Below are 26,767 nucleotides of genomic sequence, written 5' to 3'. Positions count from 1 at the left end.
GCTTTTTTAATATATTGATTCTGCTTTACTTTTCCTATCAATTACAGCAATGTTTGATTTTTATTAACAGTGTGTATCATGGCTTTCAATATAAAAAGTAACAAAGTTGACACATATCATTAAAATATCAGGGAATTCAAAAGCATAAGTAAAATACTATATTCGGTGTATTTTTTCATATTTGTAATACTCTTGTACTCTGGGTTAGAAGAGGTGAAAGAAAGCAGATAACATTTACATAGCACTGACCTTCATGGCTAAGCATGCTTGCAGTTCATTTGCATGGCAATACCTATTTTTAAAAACTCCAGGCGGTTAACAGTCAAATAAAAAATGAGCGAGTATAGCCATGAGCATTGTAACTCTAACTTGGGAAGGAATACAACGGGATCCAGGTGAAGAGTGGTGAATTTAGCACTGACCTTGTGGGTGGGAGTAACGTAGCTGGCATACACAGCAGATACCTGCTGTTTAGGTTGGAATAGAATGGGGGGAGTCCCTGAAAAGCCATTTTATCTATATCAGAACCAAGATGGAACCTTTAATGCCCCCTGTGTACCCCTTGTCTGGATGATACGCCCCATACTCTCTTAAGAGCAGAAGTGAGTTGTAATACGAGACCACCTCATTTGTGATTCTTGCTCAGGTAAAGGGTAGTAGCTCCGCCTCCTCCTTGCCTGTTGTGTGCTTGGAAGCATTCATATAATTACAGAGGGGTGGTATAGCTGAGATGGCTGGTGGCTTCAGTGGGGACCTGGCTGGTTCTTAGAGAAACTGAGCTCTAAATTGGGTTTACAGGGATGAGAGGAATGCTGCCCAGTGTCACAGCTCAGAGTCAGGTGACTTCACTATGATACTGGCCTTTCATCAGCTGCCATTAAGATATGAAAGGTCTTGCTTGGTAGATTTATTTGTTTATGGGGAATGACACATGACACCCCATAATATGCATAACTACAAGTCCCAGGTATGCAGTTTTCCAGGCAGTCAGCTGTGCTCAGGTCTACAATAATTTTTTCCTACCTCCAATTAGCTATCAGCTTTAGTAGGCTCTGAGAATGCTCCTGGATACTCATGGCTGGGCATTTCCCTGTAGTCTCAGTCTGTGAAACCATTAGACATCAGGATTTCCCACAGGCAACTCTCCAGTGACAGGCAGCTTACAGTACGATTTTTGAAGCTTATCATGAGAAGTTTGACTTTTTTTTTTTTTGGATGAACTTACAATATGTACATGAGTAGAAAAACAAGAGAGGAATGTTAGCTGTGATGATTGTCTCATTTCAGGTGGCTCATGTGAACAAGTTTAGTGAGAACAGTGGGCTGGGGATCAGTCTGGAGGCGACCGTGGGCCACCACTTCATCCGCTCTGTTCTACCGGAAGGCCCCGTGGGACACAGTGGGAAGCTCTTCAGTGGAGATGAACTACTGGAAGTAAGGGGCTCCGGGTGCCTTTTCTCTGCCGCTGACGCAAGATGGGAATGGCCGCTGGAGGACGAGTAGCTGTGAATAACTAAGTCATAAAGTTATCCCAAAACAGGCGTACCAAAGCTACTGAGCTGCAGATCCAGTTCCATATGTCCCTTTTAGTGGGTTTTGTTTTGTTGTATTTTAGGCTGTTGTAGCTTCCAAGACTGTGCAACTTTCTTTGACATTTTTTTAATGTGTATTCAGTTCTCAGAATAGGCAACACCTTCATATGCTTCCATAGAGAATAATGACAAACAGTGAGTGTGTCTTTTCTGTCCCCACTCGCTCAGTTCTTGTCACTCAGTAGCTATCTACTGGTATTTGTCTCTCTGCAATCTGTCAATGTTTTTTAAATGCAGAAATAAGATAAAAATGAAAAAAAGTATTCCCAGTTTTAAAAACACGTTAGCATACTATATATGCCATTTCTAGTCTTTCTTAGTAAATTCATTAAATGCTAATTCTTTGTAGTTTTTTTTTTCTCCTGCATCCTTTGGACATATTTTTATTCTGTCTTCCTACTGTACAGATGCAGATCAAAGCTAGAGAGAGGCTAAGTTTTGCCATGAGTGCTTGAGAAGCCCCAGTTACAGCCAGATTCCAAACTTTCATATAGACCCGTTTAGTAATATTCAAGTCTAACTTCAGTTCCAGTTGTGGTAGAGCCACAGTGATTACCATAGTGAAATTTATGTTCCTGGAAAAATGGTGCACCCATGTTCCCAATACACAATTGTGGAAAAGCAGTACAATACAAGCAATACCTTTGTGTTATGAAACTTACTTTGTGTGGACCATGTGCATTTCTCTGCAGGTGAATGGTATAAATTTGCTTGGGGAAAATCATCAAGATGTGGTCAATATTTTAAAAGAATTGCCTATAGATGTGACAATGGTGTGCTGCCGTCGAACTGGGCCACCCAGCACCTCATCAGAATTGGATAGCCTGGATATAGCTGATCTTGAACTAACAGAAAAGGTATCGTATTTGCAGAAACAAGACTAATTTGAATACATAATGGCAAGGCTTAGTAGTGTTAGAATGTTAAGCCATGTTTTATTTTCCTAATACTTGATTTTTTTCACATAATTTCTAGTCAGGCAGCCTGGCGTTGAATAAAAATTGATGCTTACCCTGATTAAGTCACCTTACCTTTCTGAATGTCAGTTTCTGTGAGATGTAGGGAAGGAGAATGCCCATCTCATGGAGACTCTCTACAGGAGAAGGTAGTTACAGTAGGTTTCACTGCACACTGTATGCTTGACAGTAAGTGCTGCTCCACACTGGACACTTGAGAGTAGGTTCCACTGCACCCTGTGTGCTTGACCATGGGTACCTCTTCACCCTGTGTGCTTGACCGTGGGTACCTCTGCACCCTGTGTGCTTGACCGTGGGTACCTCTTCACCCTGTGTGCTTGACCGTGGGTACCTCTTCACCCTGTGTGCTCGACCGTGGGTACCTCTGCACCCTGTGTGCTTGACCGTGGGTACCTCTGCACCCTGTGTGCTTGACCGTGGGTACCTCTTCACCCTGTGTGCTTGACCGTGGGTACCTCTTCACCCTGTGTGCTCGACCGTGGGTACCTCTGCACCCTGTGTGCTTGACCGTGGGTACCTCTGCACCCTGTGTGCTTGACCGTGGGTGACACTGCACACTGTGTGTTTGCAGCCTTCCCGTTGGTTCTGTCCCAGTTGGCGGAGGATGCAAACAGTGCATGTGTGGTACACAGATGGAAAAGCATACTTCCATATACCTATCCAGCCATGTCTGGTTTGCAATTAACCGGTTAGTGAATAGCTAGAATATGTAAAGTTATATTTTAGTGTGTATGTATTAATTTATTTGTGCATTTTAGTTTGAGGATATGAGAAAGTTAACTCATAACTCATCAAATGATTTTCTGTGATGTCCATTTTCCTATCTGCTTATTCTTTTTTTGCCTTTTTAAAAATTGTGATTGTTTTATTAATTACAGTTTATTCACTTTGTGTCTGAGCTGTACCCCCCTCCTTAGTCCCCTCCCAATCCTACCCTCCCCTCATCATCTCCCATGCCCCTCCCCAAGTCAACTGATAGGGGAGGTCTTCCTCCCCTTCCCTCTGATCCTAGTCTATCAGTTCTCCTCAGGACTGGCTGCATTGTCTTCCTCTGTGGCCTGGTAAGGCTGCACCCCTCTCAGGGGGAGGTGATCAAAGCTATTTGCTTATTCTTATCTGTTTGAATCACAATGTCCAAAACCAGAGCTAATCAGGTTTTTTGGAAGATGTGCTGTACACATTTAGCAGAGGACTCTAGTCAGATTTCATGAGGAATGGATTTCCTTTACATTATGATGAGGGAATAAATACGGTCGAATAATTTTGCAACTTAAAAGGATAAAGTGCATAGTTTACTATCCACATGGGTGTCATAATAGGGCAGAACAGGAAACATAATCCTACTTGTGTGCCACTTCAAGGCTGAGCCAGGTCTGTGCACGCACATGTTCATGTGGTATTGATGGGATGGTCGCGGGGGGGAGACATTTGCGTCCGTGGCTCTAGGCAGCGTAACAGATTATTGAAAGCAATAAAAGAATTTTAGCCTGACATTTTTCTTAAATTTAATATGTTCATACAGATAAATGTGGTTGGATTAGCCTATTTTCACTTTGATATGTTTTTCTTGAGAGGAGCTAACATTTGAAGCCAAGTTCCTGTGTCAAGTGTAATCCACATAATTCTGTGCACTCTGGGGGCCTTATTTGCATATAATATAAAACGATACACATAGCCACTTTTGCTTGAATTTATCTTACTCATTATGTGTTCTTTTTAGTTAGTAACAACATCACACTTAAAAAAATTCTTTGTATAGAGTTGGTTCAGACTTATACAAGAAGTAACCCATAAATTGCGTTGTATTTATATAACCACTGAATATGCTTATAAAGATTCTTACTTAATGCCTGTTACGACTTGAGTTTTTGAGAATACCTTGTTTGGTACAGACCTAGAAACCCAACCTTTTTCATGCAGTGCTGTTACAAGTGTCAAAGCTCTTCCCTCTGAAATAAGAGACGCTTGCTCTGTCATCCAGCCTCATATCGATCTAGGAGAGTTCATCGGGTCCTCCGAGACAGAGGATACCATGCTGGCCGTGCCTGATGTGGATCAGAATGTGGAGGAGGTCCAAACACCGCTGGCCATGTGGGAGGCTGGCATTCAGTGCATAGAGCTGGAGAAAGGAAACAGAGGCCTTGGCTTCAGCATTTTAGACTATCAGGTAACTATCCCCCCCCCTTTTAAATTACTGAAAGGATACCATATTTTAAAAGTAAATTGTTGCTAGCAACTGTAAAATATTATTTATAGTTAGTAATGACATTTTTGTTCAAATTAATTGCTCAGGATAATAATGTAATCAGTGTGATTTCTTTTTATTACAAAAGATTTGTTTTAGCATTGTATTAATTGAAATGTGTTTTATGTTTCAATTTGAGAAACTGAGGAAACCACAGAATACATTTTATGAGTATCATAATACAGTGGGTTCTCTCTGTTATTGGGTAATCTTTTATTTCCATGTTCTTAATTTGTGGCTTTCATTTTAGTGGCAAGCCATGAAATATTAGCTATTTGTTTCTTTTATGTAATATGTAGATGAATGTATACTTGGATATACCATAAATACCATAGCATTCCTGTCATTTTACTAAATCCGTGGTTGTTTATAAATTGGCTCAGTGCAGCCTCACCCTTCCATGGAAAGAGAGAGAGAGAGAGAGAGAGAGAGAGAGAGAGAGAGAGAGAGATTTATATATCTATATATTTATCTATTTATTGCTGGGCAAATGTGGAAATGCTAAATGCTGTCTGATGGAACGCAGGTATTACTCTTAAAAGTTCTGAACACAAGCTGTTTCTGATGACTCCAGACGATGTGCTTGTAGCACAAATGCTGTATATCTTCTTTTTGTATTTATTCATACCTAAAGGAGAAGACCTACTTCAAAGTGCAACTATCCACTCTTCAAATGCTATTGTTACTAATAATGCCCTTGACCTCTAGCTTCAAGTTGTAGCTTAAAACCTTAGCAGTGTCCGAAAGTTAAAATTCCATCTTGAAGTTATCTAGCCTTATCTAGAGGTCTATTTAACAACAGTAGTAAATGAGTCTTCCATTGTTTCTGCTGAACTCTTTTGACCTTTCTAAATTGAAATAGATACTAGCTTGTCCTAAGTATTTGTTAGAACCTCATATGAAAACCTTAATGCACTTGAAGCAGTTAGAGGGGGCAACTTGTAAAATATACTTCTTGTGTCTGATTGAGCTGACGGCTCTTCCCCATCCTGCTCTGTTAGGACCCCATCGACCCAGCAAGCACCGTGATAGTCATTCGTTCTCTGGTACCTGGTGGCATTGCTGAAAAGGATGGCCGACTTCTTCCTGGAGACAGACTCATGTTTGTCAATGACATTAACCTGGAAAACAGCAGCCTTGAAGAGGCAGTGGAAGCCCTGAAGGGAGCGCCCTCAGGGATGGTGCGGATAGGAGTGGCCAAGCCTTTGCCTGTAAGGACTTGGATTTTATAGACTTCTTGTATATCTGCAAAGGAAATGGCTGGGAGAACAGAATAGTCACTTAGAGTCAAAGTCTTCTTATAGTTCCAGAACAATATTTGATGTTTCATACTCCCTTTGCAGTGAAACATCTGAGTATTTCTGTCATTTTAAGTGGGGCTCAATAAATAATAATCTTAAATTTGTGAGCAAATACAATATTTTTTTGTATAAAAGTTCTACATGGGTTACTAACACCAGGTGACATGGTAAGACAACTGGCATTTTCCCTTTTTATTAGAAAGTAAAATACCAGTGTGGAGTTGTTAGTGTCTTAGTTGACTCACAGGGTGAGTTCAGAAGGAGCATTCAAGCAGATGGCACCTCTGAACACTTGAGTTTTATTTGGTCCTCCTGTAAGCTGTGTTGGATTTAATATCACAAGTTGTGCCCCCATGAATTGTAGGGAGCAAGCGATTGTTTTAAGTGTTTTCAAAGTTTCTTACAGGAATTCTAATGACTACCTAGGAAAAGGTGCTCTCATTATAGAGAAGTTGGATGAGAGCACCGTGTCCTCAGTAACATTCCTTCTCAAGTAAATTGCATCCTTTATAATAGCACTTGACAAAGAGAGCACAGCATTGATTTTCTTTAATACTTTATTTTGCAGGTTTTAAAGTCTTAATACTTAAGTTTTGCCTTTCATTATTTAGCCAGAATATTTATCAGTAATATGACCATAAAGTTATTATAAAATTCATTGATTTTATTATCATTTGTAAGAAGAATAAAAAAATAGTAGAAAGGAATACTCATCTAATTGTTGGTGGTTATGCTAGGAAAAAGGCCTCTGAATCCTTTTAAATGAAATGATTGGGATCAGTGTTTGCTTAACTTTGTAGTTTTCATTCTATACCGAAGTCATATGTTATCACTTGATGGCTCATCATCCCTTTTTCTTCTTTCGCTTATGCCCTTTTCTCCTTTCCCGCCCTCTTTGCTGTTCTTTCTTTCCTGAAAACCCATTCTCCACACCAATGCCTGCAGATTTCACCAGAAGAAGGATATGTTTCTGCTAAGGAGGATACCTTTTTCTGCCCACCACCCTCCTGCAAGGAGCCAGGCCTGCCTGACAAAGCCCTCTTCAGGGCCGACTTGGCTCTGGTTAGTGACCACAACCAATCAAGCCTTCTTTTTAAATTCTTAGAAATTTTACTTTTAAAACTCATTCTGCTGCAGTTTTATTGAATTGTTTGTTCCGTGTTTATGGAAGTTCAATGTGCAAAAATTGCCTTAAACTGGAGAGTGAAGTAGGTCTTTGACATTATATATTATGCCAATACTAATTTAGAAGTGAGATAATTCTTTTTGATAGTGTTTTAAAATTATAAGTTCTTGAATAGCTATTTTTCGTAAGTCTGGGTGTATTTACTGTAAGTATAATACCTTTACATACTTAAAATATGAGGTGACTTTTTCCCCTCTAGGGGCATTATAATCTAGAGTGATGTGGACTTTGTGAGGTGCTTTGATGTTAAGTCATACCTTGCCATAGAAATTCATTTTGAAACATCTCAGGACACAGAGATATCATTCATTCACTTTTTTCATTCATTTTTGTTTTGGGAGACAGTCTCTATGTTGCCATGGCTTGTCTGCAACCCACAGGCGTCCTTCTACCTGCCTCTGCCCTTGAGTTCTGGGATTAAAGCCATATGCAGTCATACTCAATTCATTGTCTTTAAAGAGCACCAAGAGGCAATATCTTCTCTAGGGTCTAGAAGACATTTTTGAATCCCATTAAATGAATGACAATTGAGAATTACTTCCATACTCATGGATGCTCAGTTCCTTGTAATAGTCACAAGAGTCCTCACTCTTTCTAAAGAGCTCTGTTTTTGTTGTTGTTTTTTGTTTGTTTTGGTTTGTTTTGGTTTTTTTAACTGGTCACTCAACTTCTTGGGATCTTATGTTTCATCTGTACAGTAATTAAAGTAACTGAATTTTAGAATCTCTTAAGATTTAAAGGCATCATTAATAGTGAAAAAAGTTCTATTTGAGTATTCTTTTCAGTATTACTTTAAAACAAACCTTTATCTATTTTAAGCTGGCATAAGTTTCAGTTAATACTATCTGTCTAGATAGCACACACTAAGTATTTATCACCCAGATCCTTTTATACAATGTATAGATAATCTCTACATAGTGACTTTTTAGTGAATTTGAACAAATATTTGAAATATATTATCAGCTTGTGAATTATATTTTAAGACAATCACTTTGAAATATTTAGCAGCATTTTAACAGCTTTTCATAGTAATGTAGGTTGCTAGTGTTAAAATGTTTATTACTACCTCCGGTAACTAGTCCAGAATCTGGCCACTTCCATGTTAGCGTGATTCTACCTCAAACATAAAGTTTCTCTTTGGTTTCTCCATCTTAGCCTAATAGACAATCACATAGCTGCCTTTATGAATGATGGTTTATTAGTTGAATATGAAGAAAGATAACCTAATTCTTTACATCATAAAACATTATGTATTTTCCTTGCTTATATAACTATTTAAACTTAGAGTTGATTAATTCCCTTTCTAATTGTTCCCTTTAGCTCTTAAGTTGATGGGATGAAATCTTGTGCTGCTGTATCAGTGCATCTTTCATGCAGTTAAGAGGAGGAAAGCCCATGCGGAAAACAGAACAGACAAAGGCACAACTGTACCTTCTAGCTCAAGTTGTGACAGTGATGTGTGATAGGGTGCGGTAACCAGCTGGTCCTACTTTATTCCCAGATAGATGCAGCTGATGCCGAGTCAGGAGCTGAATCAAGATTTGAGTCTCCATCGTCTCCCGATAACGACAGTGTCTACTCTACTCAAGCTTCTGCCTTATCTCTTCATGATAGCAGTTGTAGTGATGCCATCAACTACGGCCCCTCCCTCCCATCATCTCCTCCCAAGGTACAACAGAAATGTTACTTCATTTTGGAGAAATGTCTGTGTGTATCCTTTAGGAGATCAGAGTTTCTCGGAATTGTAGGAGTAGCAAGTCTTAGTTACTGTTATCTTTCTGTGAAGAGTCACCGTGACAAAGGTTTTAGCTGGGGGCTTGCTTACAATGTCAGAGGATTAGTCCATGATCATGGCGGGGAATATGGCAGCAGGCAGGCAGGCAGGTGTGTCATTGCAGTGGTAGCTAAGAGCTTATATCTTATCCATAAACAAGAGACAGATAGATGGTGAGACTGGACCTGGCATGGGCTTCTGAAACCTCAGAGCCCACACCCAGCACCACACCTCCTTCAACAAGGCCACACCTCCTAATCCTTCCAAACAGTCCACCAACTAGGAACCAAACAATCAAATATGTGAGCCTATGGAGGCCATTCTCCTTCAAACAACCACATAACATATTAATGATGTCAGATCTCTCCAGCTACAGATTCACATCAGATCAGAGTACAGTTTCACTTATGTTGTTTGATTGTTTGGAAAACGTAAAATGACTTTATTGTGCCTTTTTTTTTTTAACTGATGGTTATGCAAAAGGAGATAGTAAAACTTTTTGTTGTAATTTAACAATTACTAGCTATTTGAAACTTAGTTCTGTAATGTGATATCTGAGAATACATAAAGATTGTGGTGGAAGGCGTGTATGTGTATGTCAGTGGGTGCAAGTGCAGATCATAGTCACCGTGTGACACATCTGCTGTCTGTACCTTAAACACGGATTCTTAGTGTGCATGCTCATACTCTCCTATTTCTTGGTGATATGCCCTACCTAGAACATTCAAAAGTAACATTTTAAAAACCTGTGCAAAATTTTAAGTACAAACAGGCACGTTGATATGTATTTTAATTTGGATTTTCTGATAGCTAGAGACTGTGTGTTTCTCTGTATTTTAGCCATTTGTTCTTCACTTATTATTGATTTCTACATCTATTTCAGTCATTTTTTTTATTTTATTTTGGCTGCTTATTCTGTTGCTATGTTTAGAATCTCTGAGAAATGATTTATGAAGCAAATATGTGCGTGTATGTGTGTGTGTGTATGTGTACACATTAGAGAAAAACCTGAAATGTGTGGGTGTGGAACTTATAAGTTCCGGACAGATGTTACTTTGAAGAAAACCATGGCGTCTGGATGCTACTCACTGTCTGATTTTTCTGTTGTGTCCAACAGTGACTGAGTATCGAGCAAGGCGTCTAGGCAGTTGGTGTGTGGATATAATTTCTCTGTTGGAACTATACAGTAAATGAACATGGGGATAAAGAGACTTGAGGACAATTTTTCTGTGTTTTCCTCATTCATTGAATTCAGGGGGAAAGGGCCCCAGACATGAGGATATTGGAAGCCTGTTTCATTAGGTCTGGCTTTGCTTGCTTCTTTTGCTGATCAACAGTTAGTTTGGACCAGGACATTTGCAGATCATTTTGTGTTATGTCTGAGGTGCAGCTGTCCCCTTGCCCATGCCACTAGGCACCCTCCTGGATTTGTTTGCAAGGTTAGGTCTTGAGTGAACAGCCGCTCCTCGCCTGCACACTAGAGGTCCCTGGCTGCAGCCTGTCTGGACTGTGTGCATCCCTGACTTGCCTCTGGCTGGAAGCTGGTTCCATCTCCTCGGGGGAATCTGAATCCGTAGCATCGCACATTTTTTCTTGCCAATGGGACAGATTGCATTGTTTAGTGGAGTAGTTATTACTTACAGGGATTACACAATCTGCATACTGAGAAGCATATATTTTACGGGGCAAACACTGGCTCTATGCAGCACAACATACTGACTTACTGAAGTCTGCCTCTTTTTTTTCTAAGCAGTTTACTCTTTTGTTGAATCAAAGTTTGGCAAGCAGGCCTGACAACTGAAATATTTAAATTAAAAAGCAACAAATAAGACAATAATGAGGCTGTTTAAACCTCCTCTGGGATTTCTGTTTTCTAAGTTAAATTCTGCATCTGATATTTTTGTGTGTTATGCTTTTGTCTGTTTGTCTCTGAATTTTAGTACCTAGATCTCTACTGGGAATAAATTTATAAAAACTGAGTAAAATTGTTTGTACTGAGCTCACCATACAGGATTTGTTAAGAGATTCAAAATTGACCTTTTGGTAAAAATGAAAGCTTAGCTCAGGACTTTCCAATTAATAAACAGAAGCCATTAGCATCTACGGCTATTCAAGTATATGTGGTTATGTACACTATATGAACATATCATACATGTGGGCATTGAAGAAAAACAAGACACTTGCTTGCATTTGTAAGAATGGTGAAGCAGAGCCCTAAGATCTCAGCCTTTCTTGCAGTTTTTGACTTAGTATGTGGAGGCTGGAATGGCGCTCACCTCCGTGCGGACGTGTCTTTCCAGAGTGGCCGGGTATGCCCCTGGGGTCTCCAGGTGCTGATGTTGGAGCATGTGCCTGCCCTGCGGGGAAACCTTGAGCTTCAGAGCAGAGTTGAGCTTTGTGCAGCAGGCCAAGCAGCTGGGAGTGGCTGCATCTGTTCACACAGTCTCCCAGTCTGGCAGGGGAGGGTATATATTACACTTCAATTTTACTCACTAGTAGTTACAAATTTAAATTATCCATTGCTGTGTTATTTGTGTTATAGTCAGTTTAGTAAAATTCTCTTTAGGTGGCCTCCCCATCTTGCAGGCTTTTTTAAAAAGTATTTATTTATTTATAGTTTTGAGCTAGAGTCTTACTTTGTAGCCCTGGCTAGCCTAGAACTTGCAGTGTAGACCAGGCTGGCCTTGAACTTAGAGCTCTTTCTATCATTGCCCCATCCCCACTCAGTGTTGGGTTTAAAGGCCTGTGCCACACAGCCAAGCAAGTCAATGCTTTAGCAGGAGGATTTAGAGTTCCAGGCAAAGCAGGACTTATACAGTGATCGCCTGTCTCAAGGAATCCAGAAAATAAAAATAAACAAAAGGTACATTTTTATTTCAACATAGATGTAGCCATTGTCCTTTTTTTGTTGTCATAGATTTTAGTTTTGGGGGGGGGCAATTTGAAAAATAATTTATTCCATTTTTCTTATTGCTTCCAAAATCATTACAGAAGTGCAGTAATAATTGTTTTCCAGAATTGAATGTCAAATTTAAATTGTCCAGATTTAAATTACTCAAAGTTGATATATCTGTTTAAATGCACAACATAGTTTCTATTAAAAAAATCCTTGCTTAAAAAAAAATAACCTCATGAAACAATTGTTAAAGATTTAATAGCTCTATGCCACCAGGGATGAAATTGTCTTTCTCGACTGACTAGTTCTTCAGGAAATGTTTTGTGTTCTAGTACAGGGTGAAGGTCTGTTTGGTTAGATAAACCTTTGTTTACTTTACACACCAACCACAACTAATGGATTCCACTTTAGAAAAAAGTGGTCCATGCATCCTCCAGATCTCTGCTTTGTGGAATCCTGTAGCATGTGATACTGTCTCTCTATAGCTACATCTGTTTTGTGATGGTTTTGGAGAAGAGCTGATGTTTGAAAACTAACTGAGGCACTTGAGCCAGAAGGCTGAAGACAACTGTAAAGGGTCAGTTAAGGAATTGCTGGCTCCTAAGAAGGAAAGGTGTTGCCCTTAGCCCGTTAGGGTCCATATGACAACGGTAAAGGAAGTGCGCCTTAATCTCAGAAATACGAGAGTAGCAGTCATACTGGGCAGACTGCTCAGACCCTGAATAATCATTTAGCCAATGGAGCTCATGCCTTAGTTGTACATAAAGGAATTAATGCTCAACTAAAAGGAAGCTTGATGGTGTTCAATCAGAGGATTGACCTCTTGCAGGAGCAAATTGATACCCTATGGCAAATCGCTCAACCTGGCTGTCAATGAAAGTGTGCTGGACTTTGTGTCACTAGCATACAACATGAGAATTTTTCCTGTGCTGCAAATCTGTCTAAACAAGATTAGAGTCTCACAACAGTGTGATGCAGCCATGATCATTCAGGCCTTTACAGCCATTGAAGCAGGACATTCTCCCCAAGCATGGTTGGATACCATAAAAGCTAAAATGATACGCTCAGGATGCGAGGCTAAGCACTGCACTCAGGGTCAGCCACTTTGAACCCAGAGAAGAGCATGTCTGATTGCATGCGGGTTGATGCCCCAGGTCTCGCCTCTGAGAAAAAGGTATCTGACGGGTCTGATGCTCTTTGGGTGGATGACACCTAAATGAACATCTGTACAAAGTCCCAATTTATTTCTAATATCAGAGAGCAGACCTCTACTCTTGCCTGATGTGTCTAAAACAAAAAGGGGGAACTGTAGAGAGCTGCGGAATGCTATGCCTTAAAGATGGAGCTGGTTTCCGCCTTCCACCTTCCCGATGGTGAGTGCTCTCTGTCACGAACAACTCCACATTTGGCTAAGGCCGAGGATCTGGCTTGCTTCCATGTATGTGGACCTATTTGCATTGCCCACGTGGCACGCTGGGGTTGGCTACCCAGAGGCTATTTAAGCTGTGGGCTGGCTTTCCCCAGGGTCCAAGGATTGTTCAAGGTTCCTGAATAAACTGCATTGAAAAAAAAAAAAAAGGAAGAGACCCATATCTCATTCCACATATGAAGTAGATCCTAGATGGCTATGTAAAGCAGTTGTTTGTAGAAGAAAAATTCTAAAAGTGCCACCTTTCTTTTGTGTGCCATCGTGAGTAGTACATGAAGCCCCGAGCCCCTAAAATAACAAGTTTGCTTATGTAAAGAACTTTATCATGGTAACATGTTCAATACAAACTTAGAACCCTGGTAGATTGTTTTCAATTACTGGAGTTCATATTCTGAAGACAAACAGTGGATGCCACCTGGTAAAGGGCGTGAAGGTGTGGGGAAAGAGCATTCACACCAGGGGACAGGGTTACCTGTGATGATCCTCAGGAGGGTCCCTGCTAAACCTCTGCCTGGTACGCTGCTCCTTCCAGATCATATTTTTCAAATAAATCCAGGGTTTGTAAGAATAGTTCGTAGGCACCCCGCTGTCTCTCCGTGCAAGAACTCTGGCGCAGATGAGCAAGTTGCGCTACTAATTCACGCATGGTTTGGCAGAAGAACATTGAGTAACATACACTGTAGTAACTAAGGGCTATTGGGCATTTCTTATTAGGTCATCCGCAAGAGTCCTGTACTAGAATCTGCTATTTCCCCATGAAATAGGTGAGAGAAGCAGAGAGGGTGATCATTGTGAACTTTGCCAAAGTTTGAGCTAATTGTAAACCAGTATCTGAGTGCAGTCTTCAAGAATGCCAGTCCACCATTGCCTTTCAGCAGTAGTTATGCTCACAGGATGGAGTGAACTTTAAACAATGAAATAAAGATATAAAGACAGTGGAGAAAAACAAGTGAAAATACCACTTAATAATGATTCTGTTTATATTATAAGAGAGTAACTTCATGTGCGAGTATATAAAGATACTTGCATGAATATTATGCAAATACACAAAAATGGTGGATAAATATCTAAGTGATCCCAGACATATGCCTTGGGGAAGTAAATGGACACAGGAACAAGCAAGTACTTTCATAATATTCTCTGTCCATAAACAGGATATATTTGTGCAACATGAATCTTTTATGTATGGATTGTTCTTAAGACCTCTGCACTTTAAAAATATTGAGAGGGCTATGGGTGTTGTTCTGTGGTACAGTACTTTCATAGTGTGTGTAAAGTCCTGAGTTTGATCACCAGTATTATCAGAAAGAAAACAAAATCTTTGATAGGAGACTCTAAGGGAAATGTACACTTATTAACAGCAGTCTGTAAAACAGCTGTGTTGTCCTAAGCGTGTAAGTGCTAAACTGTGTCTGTTGTGAGGACATAGGTGCATTCATACAGGTCTGTAGAATTTTAAATTTTCAAGTAATTGCAGAAAAATTTTAATATGTAGCTATCGGGACAGGTTCTTTGATACACAGGATGCTAGTATTGAAAACTAGATTAGAACATAGGTTTTTATGGCTCTCTGATTTAGGATTGTTTCTTGGATCTTAAAAATATTCCTGCACAGTAATCTGAATTATGAGGCTTTTTGGTCTTCTGTATGAGGACCAGTAGATGCCTGTTAATATTTTGCTTCTAAAGGGTCCTGGGACTCCAGATCCATGGCTGTCACACTTGGTACTGTCAGTATACAGCAGCTTCCACCAAGTGTGATTGGGAAATATGAGTTGTTTGCTTCTTTTGCAGTTGTTCTGTTTGTAGCTAGAATGAAATATTATATCTAAAATTATCTTATATTTGGCCTAGTCTACAAGTGTAACTCAGTAGGACATGAGATACGAGATTTGCAAGAAATGTGATAAAAAGATATATGAAATTAAAATATGCAGGAAAAAACACACTTTGTGAAGAATTTTGTGTATACGGCTTTAAAATAACAAATAAGTATATCTTATTTTTAACCAAGTAGTAAGAAGTGGCTTATAAATAAATTGAAATAGCTCTACACCTCAATTTTGACTGGTGGCTTTGTCTGTTCGTCATCAGAATGTGGCTGACAGTCCTGACGTAGTACTTGGTCTGCATTTGTCCCTGGAAGAACTGTACACGCAGAACCTCCTGCAAAGACCGCATGCTGGCTCTCCTTCCTCAGGCATGGGCACGGCAGCTACCCCTGACTTTGCCGTCAGCGACTACACATCTGCAGATGCTGCTGAACAGAACTATGAATGCGCAAACGCAGTAGCGTGGACTCGCTCACAGTTGCCAAATGGCCTGCGCACCACAGAGCTTGCTCCTGCGCTGCCTGCTGTAGCTCAACAGGTACCATCCTGCAGCTAGCAGCTGGGGTTGTGACTGCTTAGACGATAGGGACGGAAGAGAGAAGCATTATATCCCGAGTCTCTAGTTCGGCATGCGTGCTGGTCTGGCTGTGAGGTGACCTATGAACTTGATTGATTGTAGGTTCTTGCTAAAGCACAATTCGTGAGGGAACATGTGTAATGTTGAAATGACCACTCCAAAGTCTAATTTTCTTCCCATGTGACTTTGTCTTTTCTTTCTTCTGGGGTTCCGAGTATTTAACTGAACAGAGTTCTCTGGCGTCTGATGCTGAGTCTGTGACCCTGCAGAGTATGTCCCAGGAAGGTTTTGAGAGGACAGTTACTATTGCAAAAGGCAGCTCCAGTCTAGGTAAGTTCACTTTCCATACAATGCTGCTCCTCGGGCTGTGAGAGAACAGCGGTTTCAACATCATTTTTATCTGCAGATAATAGATGCTAGAAATGTTCTTCTTTGCTTCTTTTTTATTTTTCTGAAATGGGGACAGGTTTGTTAATTTCATACTAGCTTACATCCCTCATTCTCTTAATTTCAAGTATTCAAAAATCTCATTTACATTCAAGTAAAAGTTATATGAATTGTGTGTGTTTGGAAAGTAGCAAATCATAAAAGGAATTCTTAGAAAATGAGAAGTCGGCAATTGGGATTCTAAATTCTTTGAGAAAATAAATTATTACTGTCTTTGAATATTGCTACTTATGCGAGAGTCAGATTGTATTTAATCTCTTTCATTCACTCATAGAAAGACTAACAACTGCCAGGTGTGCCACTACCAAAATATAAATACAGGTTATTCATAGCCTACATCAGTCCCTGGAAGAAATCTGCCCAGGAAGCCCCCGCAGAGATAGTCCTCTGCCACTCACAATAGGCTTCAGTAGGTTCGTAATCACAAAACACTTACTGAGTTGCTGAAGCCATAGTGGCAGCAGGTAGAGCTGCTGGGACACAGCACCTGTTCCCACACTGAGAGAGGCAGGCTCTCTGCTGCTCAGGACTGATGGAAAATGAGCCATCAGAGTCACAGGATGCCCAGATGTCGCCCGGGTGTTAGCTCACATCCAAGACTGTCTTCCTACCGTGACCAGCCAGCAAGCTCTCTTCAGTATCCTGTGCCCGGGCCTGGTTTCCTCTTGAACCTGAGATTCAGAAGAGAGTCCTAGAACCCCAGAAGTTCCTAGATTTTGTTGTGTTTGGTGATGGCCAGACACCTACCAATACCAGCCAGAGGGAGAATTGTAGGATACCATGTGCATCATTGTAACTGCATACAAGTTGCGTGTTAAAAAAGAAAAAAAAAATTGCATGAGTCACATTTCTATTCATCTTATTCATAAGATACATGTACATTAAGTAGGATATATAAAAATGTATCAAACATGCATACTATGTAAATATAATCAATGAATACATTAAATATTCATATTACATATTCAATAAAACATGTTTAATAAGTTCACTCATCTAAAGCAGGTTTTACAGACTTCGATGCAGCTCCAGTGCTGCCTCCGTGGAGTTCCTGGAGCCATCCTTCTGTGCTCACTCTGTAGGTGTTAAACAGGGCTCTCAGTAAGTTCAGTGCCTCATGTTTTGGGATGTGGCAAATGTAAGATCCTCTGTCCATGCAACAGTTGCTGCTGTGTAGTGTGGGTCTGTGAGAAGTGACAGTGGAATGTAGCATGTTGACTTTTATAGAAATGGAGAGGCCTTTTTCTTGTGAAACAACTCACATTAGAAGAACCTCATTTATAAAACTGTGGAAATCTATCTACTCCATCACCAAAGAGTTGCTATTCTTGTATCTGGGGCTCACTGTACAGAGATACTACAGTGTAGCTTCTTCTGTCCACACTCAGAGAGGGACCTTCAGTGTTCTGTGTATGAGTAGCATAGCAGATGTAATGCTTCAGTGCTTTTAGAATGCCATGTGATGATTGACCTCCTCTCTTAGGCTTATGTTTTTGCTCTATCTGTAAGTCGTGGGGGGGGGAGGGGGTTATACAGCACTTAACCATTTGAAACTGCTTCACATAGCAGAACATCTTTAAATCTCATATATCAGAAGCTTCCTTCTTTTTTAGACTAAATACGATTCCATTGTAGGTAAACATTCCATTTTCTCTATCTGTTGATGGTCATTTGAACTTATTTCATGGTATCTTTTAAATTTTTATTTAAAAATGTTATGTTATTTAAGATCCTATTTAAAAAAAAAACAGTAAGGGTTAAAAGTATCCTTCATCATATCTGGAAATTCATGTAAACTCCAGTAGATGTTAGAAATCCTAGCATATTATCTTATAGCTTGTGCCACAATGTCAGAGTGTAAGAGCCTTTCAGTTGTACTGGTATTTATTTATTTAATTATTATTTTTGCTTCGTTTTCACTATCAGAGTTAGGCTACATACCCATGATATTTTTATAAGCTTAGGCCCTGGTTGTTTGATACCTTGAAAGTCAGCAAGGTTCTCTTACGGGTGTATCCAGCCTGAGGTCTGTGAGCCGCATTTGGCTCTGTGCAACTGGCAACAGTTGTGATTACAGTCCAGTGTGAAATTGTAAAGTTACCTCAACATTGTGAGGTATTCCACTGTGACTTTTTAACTTGAAGGTTGAGTTCTTGAGTGTGAATGTTATAGATGATGTTATGACACAATTTCAATATTTTGAGCATGCCTCCTAAACTTTTCAGAGTTACAATTTCCAAGATTGTTATATTGAGAATATCTTCTTAATATTTCATGTGACAGGGGATGTTCCATGTTCAGATTTCTACAGTACTAACATGGAAGGAAACCCTGAAAAAGTCCCATTTAAAAAATCTATGTTAACATCAATATTAAAATAATTCAGTATGTATAGCTGAGATTTAATGTGGGAAAATATTTCCATTGTAAGCTAAAGTAACAAGAAGTGTGATGAGTAGGAAATCTGACAGAGTGAATTTGTTCTCATCGGTGTGCAGTTACCATTTGTTCAGCCCCTAGTCTGCCCGCAGCCTGTCTGAGGGTTGCAGCCTTTCTTCTCTGGATAGGTTACCTCTTTCTAGTGACGGCGGAAGCAAATCATTAATAAATGACAGGTTTCTGTAACAGTTCTCACCACCAGTTTGCTTTGATTTTACAAAATATTTTTGGTGTTGCAGTTTTTGATACTGCTTTTTGGGGATAGGGTCTCAGGCTGCCCCCAAATTCATGATTGGAATTACAGGCATATGCCACTAGGCCCAGTGGGTCATTCTTAGTCCTTTCAGACTTAGACATTAGAATTTATACGTGTGTGCGTGTGTGTGTGTGTGTGTGTGTGTATTCTGATCTTGATTTTTGGTAGATCTGAAGTTGATTGGCTAACTATGTTGTGTTTGGCCTTGAAGTAAAGAAGTAAACATTTTAGAGGACTGAAAGGCAAAGGAGGATGTTACATTCCCTTTATCGACAAGGTATGGAAACACAGACAGACTCAGATGTCTAGTCGTTCTCAGATGTTAAGGTGTGGGGTCAGCACTCAGGTCTACCTGTTTCTGGCTATTACAGTCTCAGCTTTCAGAATCGCAACGTTATAACTGCTGCAACAAAAATGTGCTAAAGAAAGATTTGGGCTTGTTTTAGAAAGCAATATGCTTTGGTTTAGATAAAGATAAAATATAACTGTAGCTTATGTGGAGTTGTTTGGAGACAGGATATTACTCTGTAATTCTGAGTGTCCTGGAACTGCCCAGACTGGTCTCAAATCTACAACCACCTTCCTTTTTTGGTCTTTCATGTGCTGAGACAAGTGACATCACTCACCACTCTTTTTTTTATTACTTTTGTAATTAAAGAGACATTTATTTCTTATTACAGTTTTCCATACGTGTACACAATGAAAAAGGATCCTGTCTGTTTCTCATTTCCTCCCTTACGTGCCCTTCACCATGTCTCCTTTTCAATGCATGTTGCTGCTGCCGCCACCACCTCCTCCTCTTCCTTCCTCACTGAGTCCAGTTAGTGCTGGCAATATGTGCATGTGTGGGGCCATTCACTAAAACATGGGAGACCCACCAGGGGGAACACCATCAAAGAATAATTGATTGTCCTTTCCCCAACAGCTGGCAGTTGCCAGCATCTCCTCATTAGGAGGGTAAGGAGAGAGACTGCCATCTCTCCCAGAATTTTGGCTGGCTAGCTGGATTTGTGCAGGTAACCACAACTGCTGTGCGTTCATGAGTACAGTCGCCATGCCATGTCCATGAGACAGAATTTCGTAGCACTCCTCCATAGCTTTAACCTCTTACATTCTTTCTTCCTCCCCTTCTGCCAAGTCTTGGTGGGGACAGGGAGCGACGAAGATGCTAAACAGTGAGTCTCTTTCTCAGCATTTAACCAGTTAAGCCTATATCAATTAACTACTGCCCCCTGCAAAAATGAGCTTCTCTGACAAAGACTGACAGCAGCCCAGGTCTGTGAGAATAAATGTCAATATTTAGAAAGCAATTTAAAATCACGACCCTTGGGGAAAATAACAATAAAGGTTCTTTCTAGGACCATGACCCCCTCAGCTGTGAGCTTCTGACCAGGTTTACAGTGCCAGGCATGAAATCCCACCCCCTTGTGCCTGGGAAGCAGCCCACAAATCTAATCAGAAAATCATGCCACTACTGTACCAATGGCCCATATAGCTTGGCATGATAGTGTTGCAGCACGAAGGGTCTGCTGCTAGCGTATGAAAGCAGAGAAGTCCTAGTCGGTTTCATACTGAGTGCTGTAAATGTGTGGCGTCTTCACCAGCAGGGTCTTACTCTGTAATTACAGAGGGTAACCAAGGGCAGTGACAATAACCTGCATTGTTTGGGAGACCTCTGGCATCTCTGACCAATAACAAGTGTGGAGTTATCTCATTACCTGCACTGTACTTTAATAACTCATATCTTCTTACGCCAGTATTGTCCACTCATGCAGGGCAATTCTTTTAGAACTTTATTTTTAGTTATATTTTGAAATTAGCTTTCTAACTAGTGAGCTTCCATAAGATATGCTCATACCTGCAGTTTGGCTTAATCTACACACTACTGGCTTTGTGGCTCTCAATCTCCCAGAACTTGTTTTATGAAATTTGTTGTATATGTTTGTGTATGTTAAATATGTTTAGAAATGTATGTTGTATGTTTATATATGTTGCATATGTTTAGAAATATGCTATATATGTTTAAAATTGTCTCCTCTTGATGAACGGTTGTTCTGATTAGAAAGTAATCTTCCTTCCTTATCTCTTCTGACTAGTTTTGTTTTGAATTCTGTTTTGTCAGATAGTGATATAGTTATACATGCTTGTTTCTTGGTTATATTTTCTTGGGATAACTTTTACAGTCCTTTTATCCAAAAGTGATATAGTGTTGAGCTGTGTTCTTGAAGGCAGAAGAAAGAAACAAGTTCTTTTTTGTGCTTTTATTGGAGAAATTGAGACTGTTAATATTTAGAGTTAGTATTAAAAGATGTGTCTCAATTCCTGTCTTTTCTGGAGCTTTTTCCTACATCTCTTTTTCTTAATATCTATGTATTGTTTATTTCTTCTTGCATCTTTGATACGTTTATTCTTCTCTTGAGATGGAAATTTTCCTTCTTACATCCCCTTTAGAGCTGGGTTACTGTTCATAAATTCCTTTGGCAAAATTTTTTGAAGATTTATTTATTATGTATATAATGTTCTGTCTGAATATACTTGCACCCAGAAGAGGACCCCAGATCTCATTGTAGATAGTTGTGAGCCGCCATGTGGTTGCTGGGAATTGAACTCAGGACTTTCGGAAAAGCAGCCAGTGCTCTTAACCTGTGAGCCACCTCTCCAGCCCCCTTTGTCAATTTTTATCATGGAAAGTTTTTATTTCTCTTTCAATTTTAATAGGGAGTTTTCCTGAGTATAATGATCTGTGTTGGAAATTGTGGTCTTTCCAAGCTTGAAATTCCTATTTCCAGGTCCTTCTGGCTTTAAATGTTTCTATCAGATGATCTGGTGTTACCGTGATATGCCTGCCTTTGGCTCCCCTCTCTTGCAGTTTTTAATACCCTCTTTTGCAGGTTTTTAGTATTTTAACCATAAAACAATTGATTTTTCATATCCAGACCTATGGTACTGGGACATAAATATTACTGGGAACATTTTTTAAAATATTTAAAAAATATATGATTTTGTATACATCAAATATACAAATATGTGATTTTGTATATTTAGATAGATAACAAAATACATTTTAATATGAAAATAACCTAATAATGAAGTGTTTACTTTTTTCAAAGTTTCTGTATAAAAAAAATCAATGTGGTGTGGTTTACACCAGTAATCTCAGCATTTAGGTTACAGAGGCAGGAGAATTCCTATAAGTTCATGATTAGCTTGGTCTACATAGCAAGTTCCTGGCTAGTCAAGATTGTAGAGTAAGACCCTGTCTCAAAAACAAACAAAACAAATCAAAAAACAACATTCCAGAGGCAGAAACAGCAGGATCTCTAAGTTTGAAGGCAGCTTGGTCTACAGAGTGAGTTCCAGAACAGTCAGGGCTACACAGAGAAACCCTGTTGAAAACAGCAACTACAATGGCAAGCACCAGGTGTGGCGTCTCTTGGCTTTAATCCCAGCATGCTAATCCCAGTACTTGGGAGACAACAAGCACTCAGATCTCTCTGAGTTTAAAGCCAGCTTATTCTGCTCAGTGACTTTCAGGCCTGCCATAGTCACATAGTGAAATCTTCACTTGAAATAACCATAACCAAAAACAAAAACACTCAACCAACAAGAAAAGAAAACATAAGGAATAAGAAAAAAACTTGATAGTGTCCTATCTCTTCCTGTCATATGTATTCATGCAATCTTGATGGAGGAGAAAATATTACACTGCTCTCAGAGTTGTTGCAGATGTGGCTGCCTTCTCTCATGTGCATCAGTAAGTGGCAGAGAGGAGAGAGGGGGTGCTTACATTCAGTGTTCCTCATAGGAGTATCTGATGAGGGTTCATTCCCTGGGGGAAAAAAAAGTGAGCCTGAGATGACCGCCAGCCCAGCATCAGGCAGGCCCAGACACTTGAGATGAACCCTTCTGGGTGCAATGATGCACTAGTGAGGCATAGCTCTACTGAGACCACTCCTGAGATGACCCCAGACACTCAGACACCCTAGGTGCCATTAAGAGGAGCAAGTAAGTGGTGGAGAAATGGAAGAGAAAGAGAAGAATATGGGTACAATGAAGAGAGGCAGAACTAGAAATTTGAGGGTAGTGAAGAAAGGCCTGATGTCAGTAGATGGTGATGCCCCCTGGGACCATGCTGACACATCTGGATCTGTGGCCCTGAAGCAGCTGGGGTATGTTACCACCAAAGGCCAGGTAGATTTCCCTGGTCTGGGCTGCTGACCAGGGACATGTTGATGTCGAGGGCCATACAGAAGTGGCCCTACCCCTCACCTGAACATCTTGGGAGAGCTGGCCCTGGAGGAATGAGAGAAAGAGACTGACCCGACCCTTAGCCAGCTACAGTGTTCAAGAGAGTGGTCCACACGTGGTAGCAGTTGTGGGTGAGCTGGCCTGGAGGATATGAGCATGGGAGAGCAAGACCTACCACTTGTCTACTGTACCACTGGTGGCGCGGACAAGGGAGAGATGCCCTCCTCCCTCCTTGCCTCTCATTACCAGCAGCTGGTGAGAGACCTGGCCCTGGAATCATGAAAGCAGGAGAGATGCCCCTGGCCCTCACAGACTGCAGTATTCGAGAGACCAGTCCTGGATGTTGAGGTTGTGGTTGAGCTGCTGGCAAGGGCATGAGTATGAGAGAGCTGACCTCACCCATGGGAACATAGGTGAGGTAGAAATGTCCCACCTCACCCCTGGCCACCTACATCAGGCAGGTGAGCTGGCCCTGAGGTCATCAGAGCAGGAAAGCTGGTGCTGCCCCTCACTTGCTGCAGCACTTGGGAGAGCAGGCTCTGCACCTCACTGGGACAGCACAGTAGAACAAGCCTGGATGTAGGGGTTGCAGGTGAATCAGCCACAGGAGTATGAGTGCAGGAGAGCTGTCCCTGCTTTTTGTGTGATGGGCAGTGAACAGACGAGGTAGAGATGCCTTCCTCTCTATCCTCATCCCTCACCATCTATGACAGGCAGGAGAACTGGCCCCAAGGTCACGAGAGTTGGAGAATTGGTCCTGTCCCTTATTAGCTGCAACAATTGGGGGAGCGGGCCCTGCGCCTCACCTGGACAGCAGGATAGAGCTGTCCCTGGTTGCAGGGGTATAAATGTAAGGAGAGACCATGGGCTGACCAGCTCAGATATCTCTCAGGCCCAGATCCCAGGCTTTGATTGACCCACTCCAACATCTACCCCATCAAGGAATTGCTAGAGTACACGAAGAGGCTGGTCCAAGAAGTCCAAAACACAAGTACAGGATCCATGACACAAGGCAACAGTAGAATATCAGGGGCAGCAACAACCTCCTTGAAGGATTCTTGGAAGCATTTCTCTCTAGGAGTGTCTCAAAGCGAAGCACTCTCTCTCTCTTTCTGTCTGTTTCTCTCGGCTCCTATTTACACCTTCTCAGAGTCTGCACCAGGATATTTTTCAACTGGCAAAAATCTAGTAATCTAGAAATAGCAAAGGTGGTAACAAAGACCACCAGCAGCAGCAGGGGCAGCAGCAACCTCCGTGAAGCATTCTTTGAAGAGTTTCTCTCTCGGAGTGTCTGGCAAAAACTATGCCCCCCACATGAGGCAGTTTCCAGCTGACAAAGATTAGTCGCCTCTCATGGAGTTGTTATCAACAATGATAAAGCATTCCCACACCCCATACTTGAGATTACAACAAAAACATATTTACATAAGCTGACCAAAACTTCTACTCCAAAGCCCAGCTATGATGAGATAGGAGACAGAAGTGAGTGAACAGGCTCCTGCAGCTTACTAGCCAGCTAGCCTAATCCACCTGGTGACTTTTCAGACCAGTGAGGGACCTTATCTCAGTCAAAATAGAGAAGATGCCTGAGAAGCATCACCTGAGGTTGTCCTCTGTCCTCCCCACACACTTGCACACACATGTACTCACAGGCACACACACGAAGAACAACTCCAGTGTTTCTCATTGAACGATGGAGGATACTGTGACAGGATGACAGTGCCTTTTTACCAAGAAGAAGAAGACTGTAGAAACCGGGGGAAGTGAAGAAGTTATACAGTGTTATAATAACTAAGGTCACATTTCAGTGTGTGGTATGAAATGCAGGGACCATGTAAGGAAGGCATTAGATGTGTGTGGTATGAAATGCAAGGACCATGTAAGGAAGGCATTAGATGCCCAGATTGAGACCTGATAGAGTTTGGAGACAAAAAATGGAATAGATGACGTTTCTGTTGATTTGGGTCAATAGACAACATTCAAATACAGGATACAGTCTGGGAGTCAAGATTTTAGCACAGACTGTGGGATGTTAGGAGTTCCATTCTCTGTGATTAGCGTCTTGAGCAACATGTGTAAGATTTTGCACATAGCAGCCACCTGTATATAGAGATAGAGATGAATGGGTGACCTATACACAGAATAGTAACTGCCATCTTAGGCTGTTCATTTGGAATCCTGTTTATTCTGTTACATGTGGAAGACACAAACTGCTATTAAAAAATAGTCTGATGCTCTATGGTATTTTCTCTAAGAGAGCTTTTATCTTGAAAGATGGACCATATCAAATGGTCCAAATTGTATTTGCTTCTATAGTGTTAACTGTTTTTAATCTCTTATGTATTAAATGTGGAATATTTTATCTTTATTTCACTAACATCTTAAGTCACCTAAAAATTTTTTATTATGGGCCAGCAAGATGACTCAGCGGGTAAAAATGCCTATCATGCAAGCTGGATGACCTAAGCCTAGTCCCCAGAAATGATAGTGGGAAAAGAGAAGTGACCAAAAGTTGCCTTCTGTCAGCCACATGTGCACCACGGCACACTCACACACACATGCCACAAACACAGCTGTGACTGATCAAATCAACTTCAAAGACTAAAGAAAAAAACTTTTTAGGAATTAAAATGTGGTTCATATTCTTTTATCTATAAATCTGTAAGAGAATGTTGAATTCGAGTGAGTTTGAAAATCTTGTCTCTGGTCCTTGTCAGCATGTTTTTCTTCCCGTAGGAATGACAGTAAGTGCTAATAAAGATGGCCTGGGAGTGATTGTGCGAAGCATTATTCATGGAGGTGCCATTAGTAGAGATGGCCGGATTGCAGTTGGTGACTGCATTTTATCCATTAACGAAGAATCAACCATCAGTTTAACCAATGCTCAGGCACGGGCCATGCTGAGAAGACATGCTCTGATTGGACCTGACATAAAGTAAGTGTCATCTGGACCCATTTGTTCTGGAGAATTAGTGAATTTCATCTTGTTAATAAATATATATTTTTATTTGATGCACAGAATTATCATGTTTATTTCATGTAAATTACTCTATACTTTATTTATGATCATTCTTTTTTTTAATTAATTAGACTTTATTCACTTTGTATCCCTATGATCATTCTTGATATTGGATAAAGTCTTGCCAAGGTTGAATTTTGCTAACAGTGTGATGTTATATTTGATTTTGTTTCTCTGATGTTTCTCTGAGAAGCCTAGCTGTGAGAGATATCTTATGTGTCAGACATCTTATAATCACAGTCTCATGTTGACTTAGTATAAAGAAGCATATACTGCTCTTGTACCCCCATAAGAATCCTAGAACTGCATCACTTCTTTAAAGTGCCAGTCATGAAGGGGGCTAAAGAGTACAAGACCTGTCTGAACTACCCTTAGCTTTCCTGAGCTCCCTTGTGCCCCATGGAGTGTCACTGATCTGGGTGCTAACTTCTGCTTATAGGTCCTGTTGCTAATTTTGCCAGGAAGTGCTTGAATTTTCCTATAAGTCTATAATGTTCTATACATCATGTGTATATGTGTACACACACACATACACACATACACTCAAAC

At 40.6% G+C, this 26,767-nt stretch overlaps 1 protein-coding gene and 1 non-coding gene across 5 annotated transcripts in view; both read left to right on the top strand.

Moving 5' to 3' along the window:
• Mpdz (multiple PDZ domain crumbs cell polarity complex component) overlaps positions 1–26,767 on the top strand; it is a 169,295-nt gene that overhangs the window by 81,885 nt on the left and 60,643 nt on the right. For all 4 annotated transcript variants that reach the window (XM_060365776.1, XM_060365775.1, XM_021642667.2 and 1 more), the window contains exons 14-22: positions 1,288–1,434; positions 2,285–2,449; positions 4,551–4,736; positions 5,816–6,025; positions 7,061–7,177; positions 8,803–8,970; positions 15,495–15,770; positions 16,025–16,139; positions 25,936–26,134. In XM_060365776.1, the coding sequence (XP_060221759.1) occupies positions 1,288–1,434; positions 2,285–2,449; positions 4,551–4,736; positions 5,816–6,025; positions 7,061–7,177; positions 8,803–8,970; positions 15,495–15,770; positions 16,025–16,139; positions 25,936–26,134 (1,583 nt within the window). The remainder of the gene's footprint in view (positions 1–1,287; positions 1,435–2,284; positions 2,450–4,550; positions 4,737–5,815; positions 6,026–7,060; positions 7,178–8,802; positions 8,971–15,494; positions 15,771–16,024; positions 16,140–25,935; positions 26,135–26,767) is intronic.
• Positions 22,656–22,788, top strand: LOC132646915 (small nucleolar RNA SNORA17). Its single transcript, XR_009585247.1, has one exon. It is a non-coding gene; the product is annotated as a small nucleolar RNA SNORA17 (small nucleolar RNA).

Source organism: Meriones unguiculatus, chromosome 12, assembly GCF_030254825.1.
Source record: "Meriones unguiculatus strain TT.TT164.6M chromosome 12, Bangor_MerUng_6.1, whole genome shotgun sequence".
NCBI lineage: Eukaryota > Metazoa > Chordata > Mammalia > Rodentia > Muridae > Meriones > Meriones unguiculatus.
The sequence above is the reverse complement of the archived record's forward strand: the minus strand, read 5'-3'. Positions and strand labels throughout refer to the sequence as shown.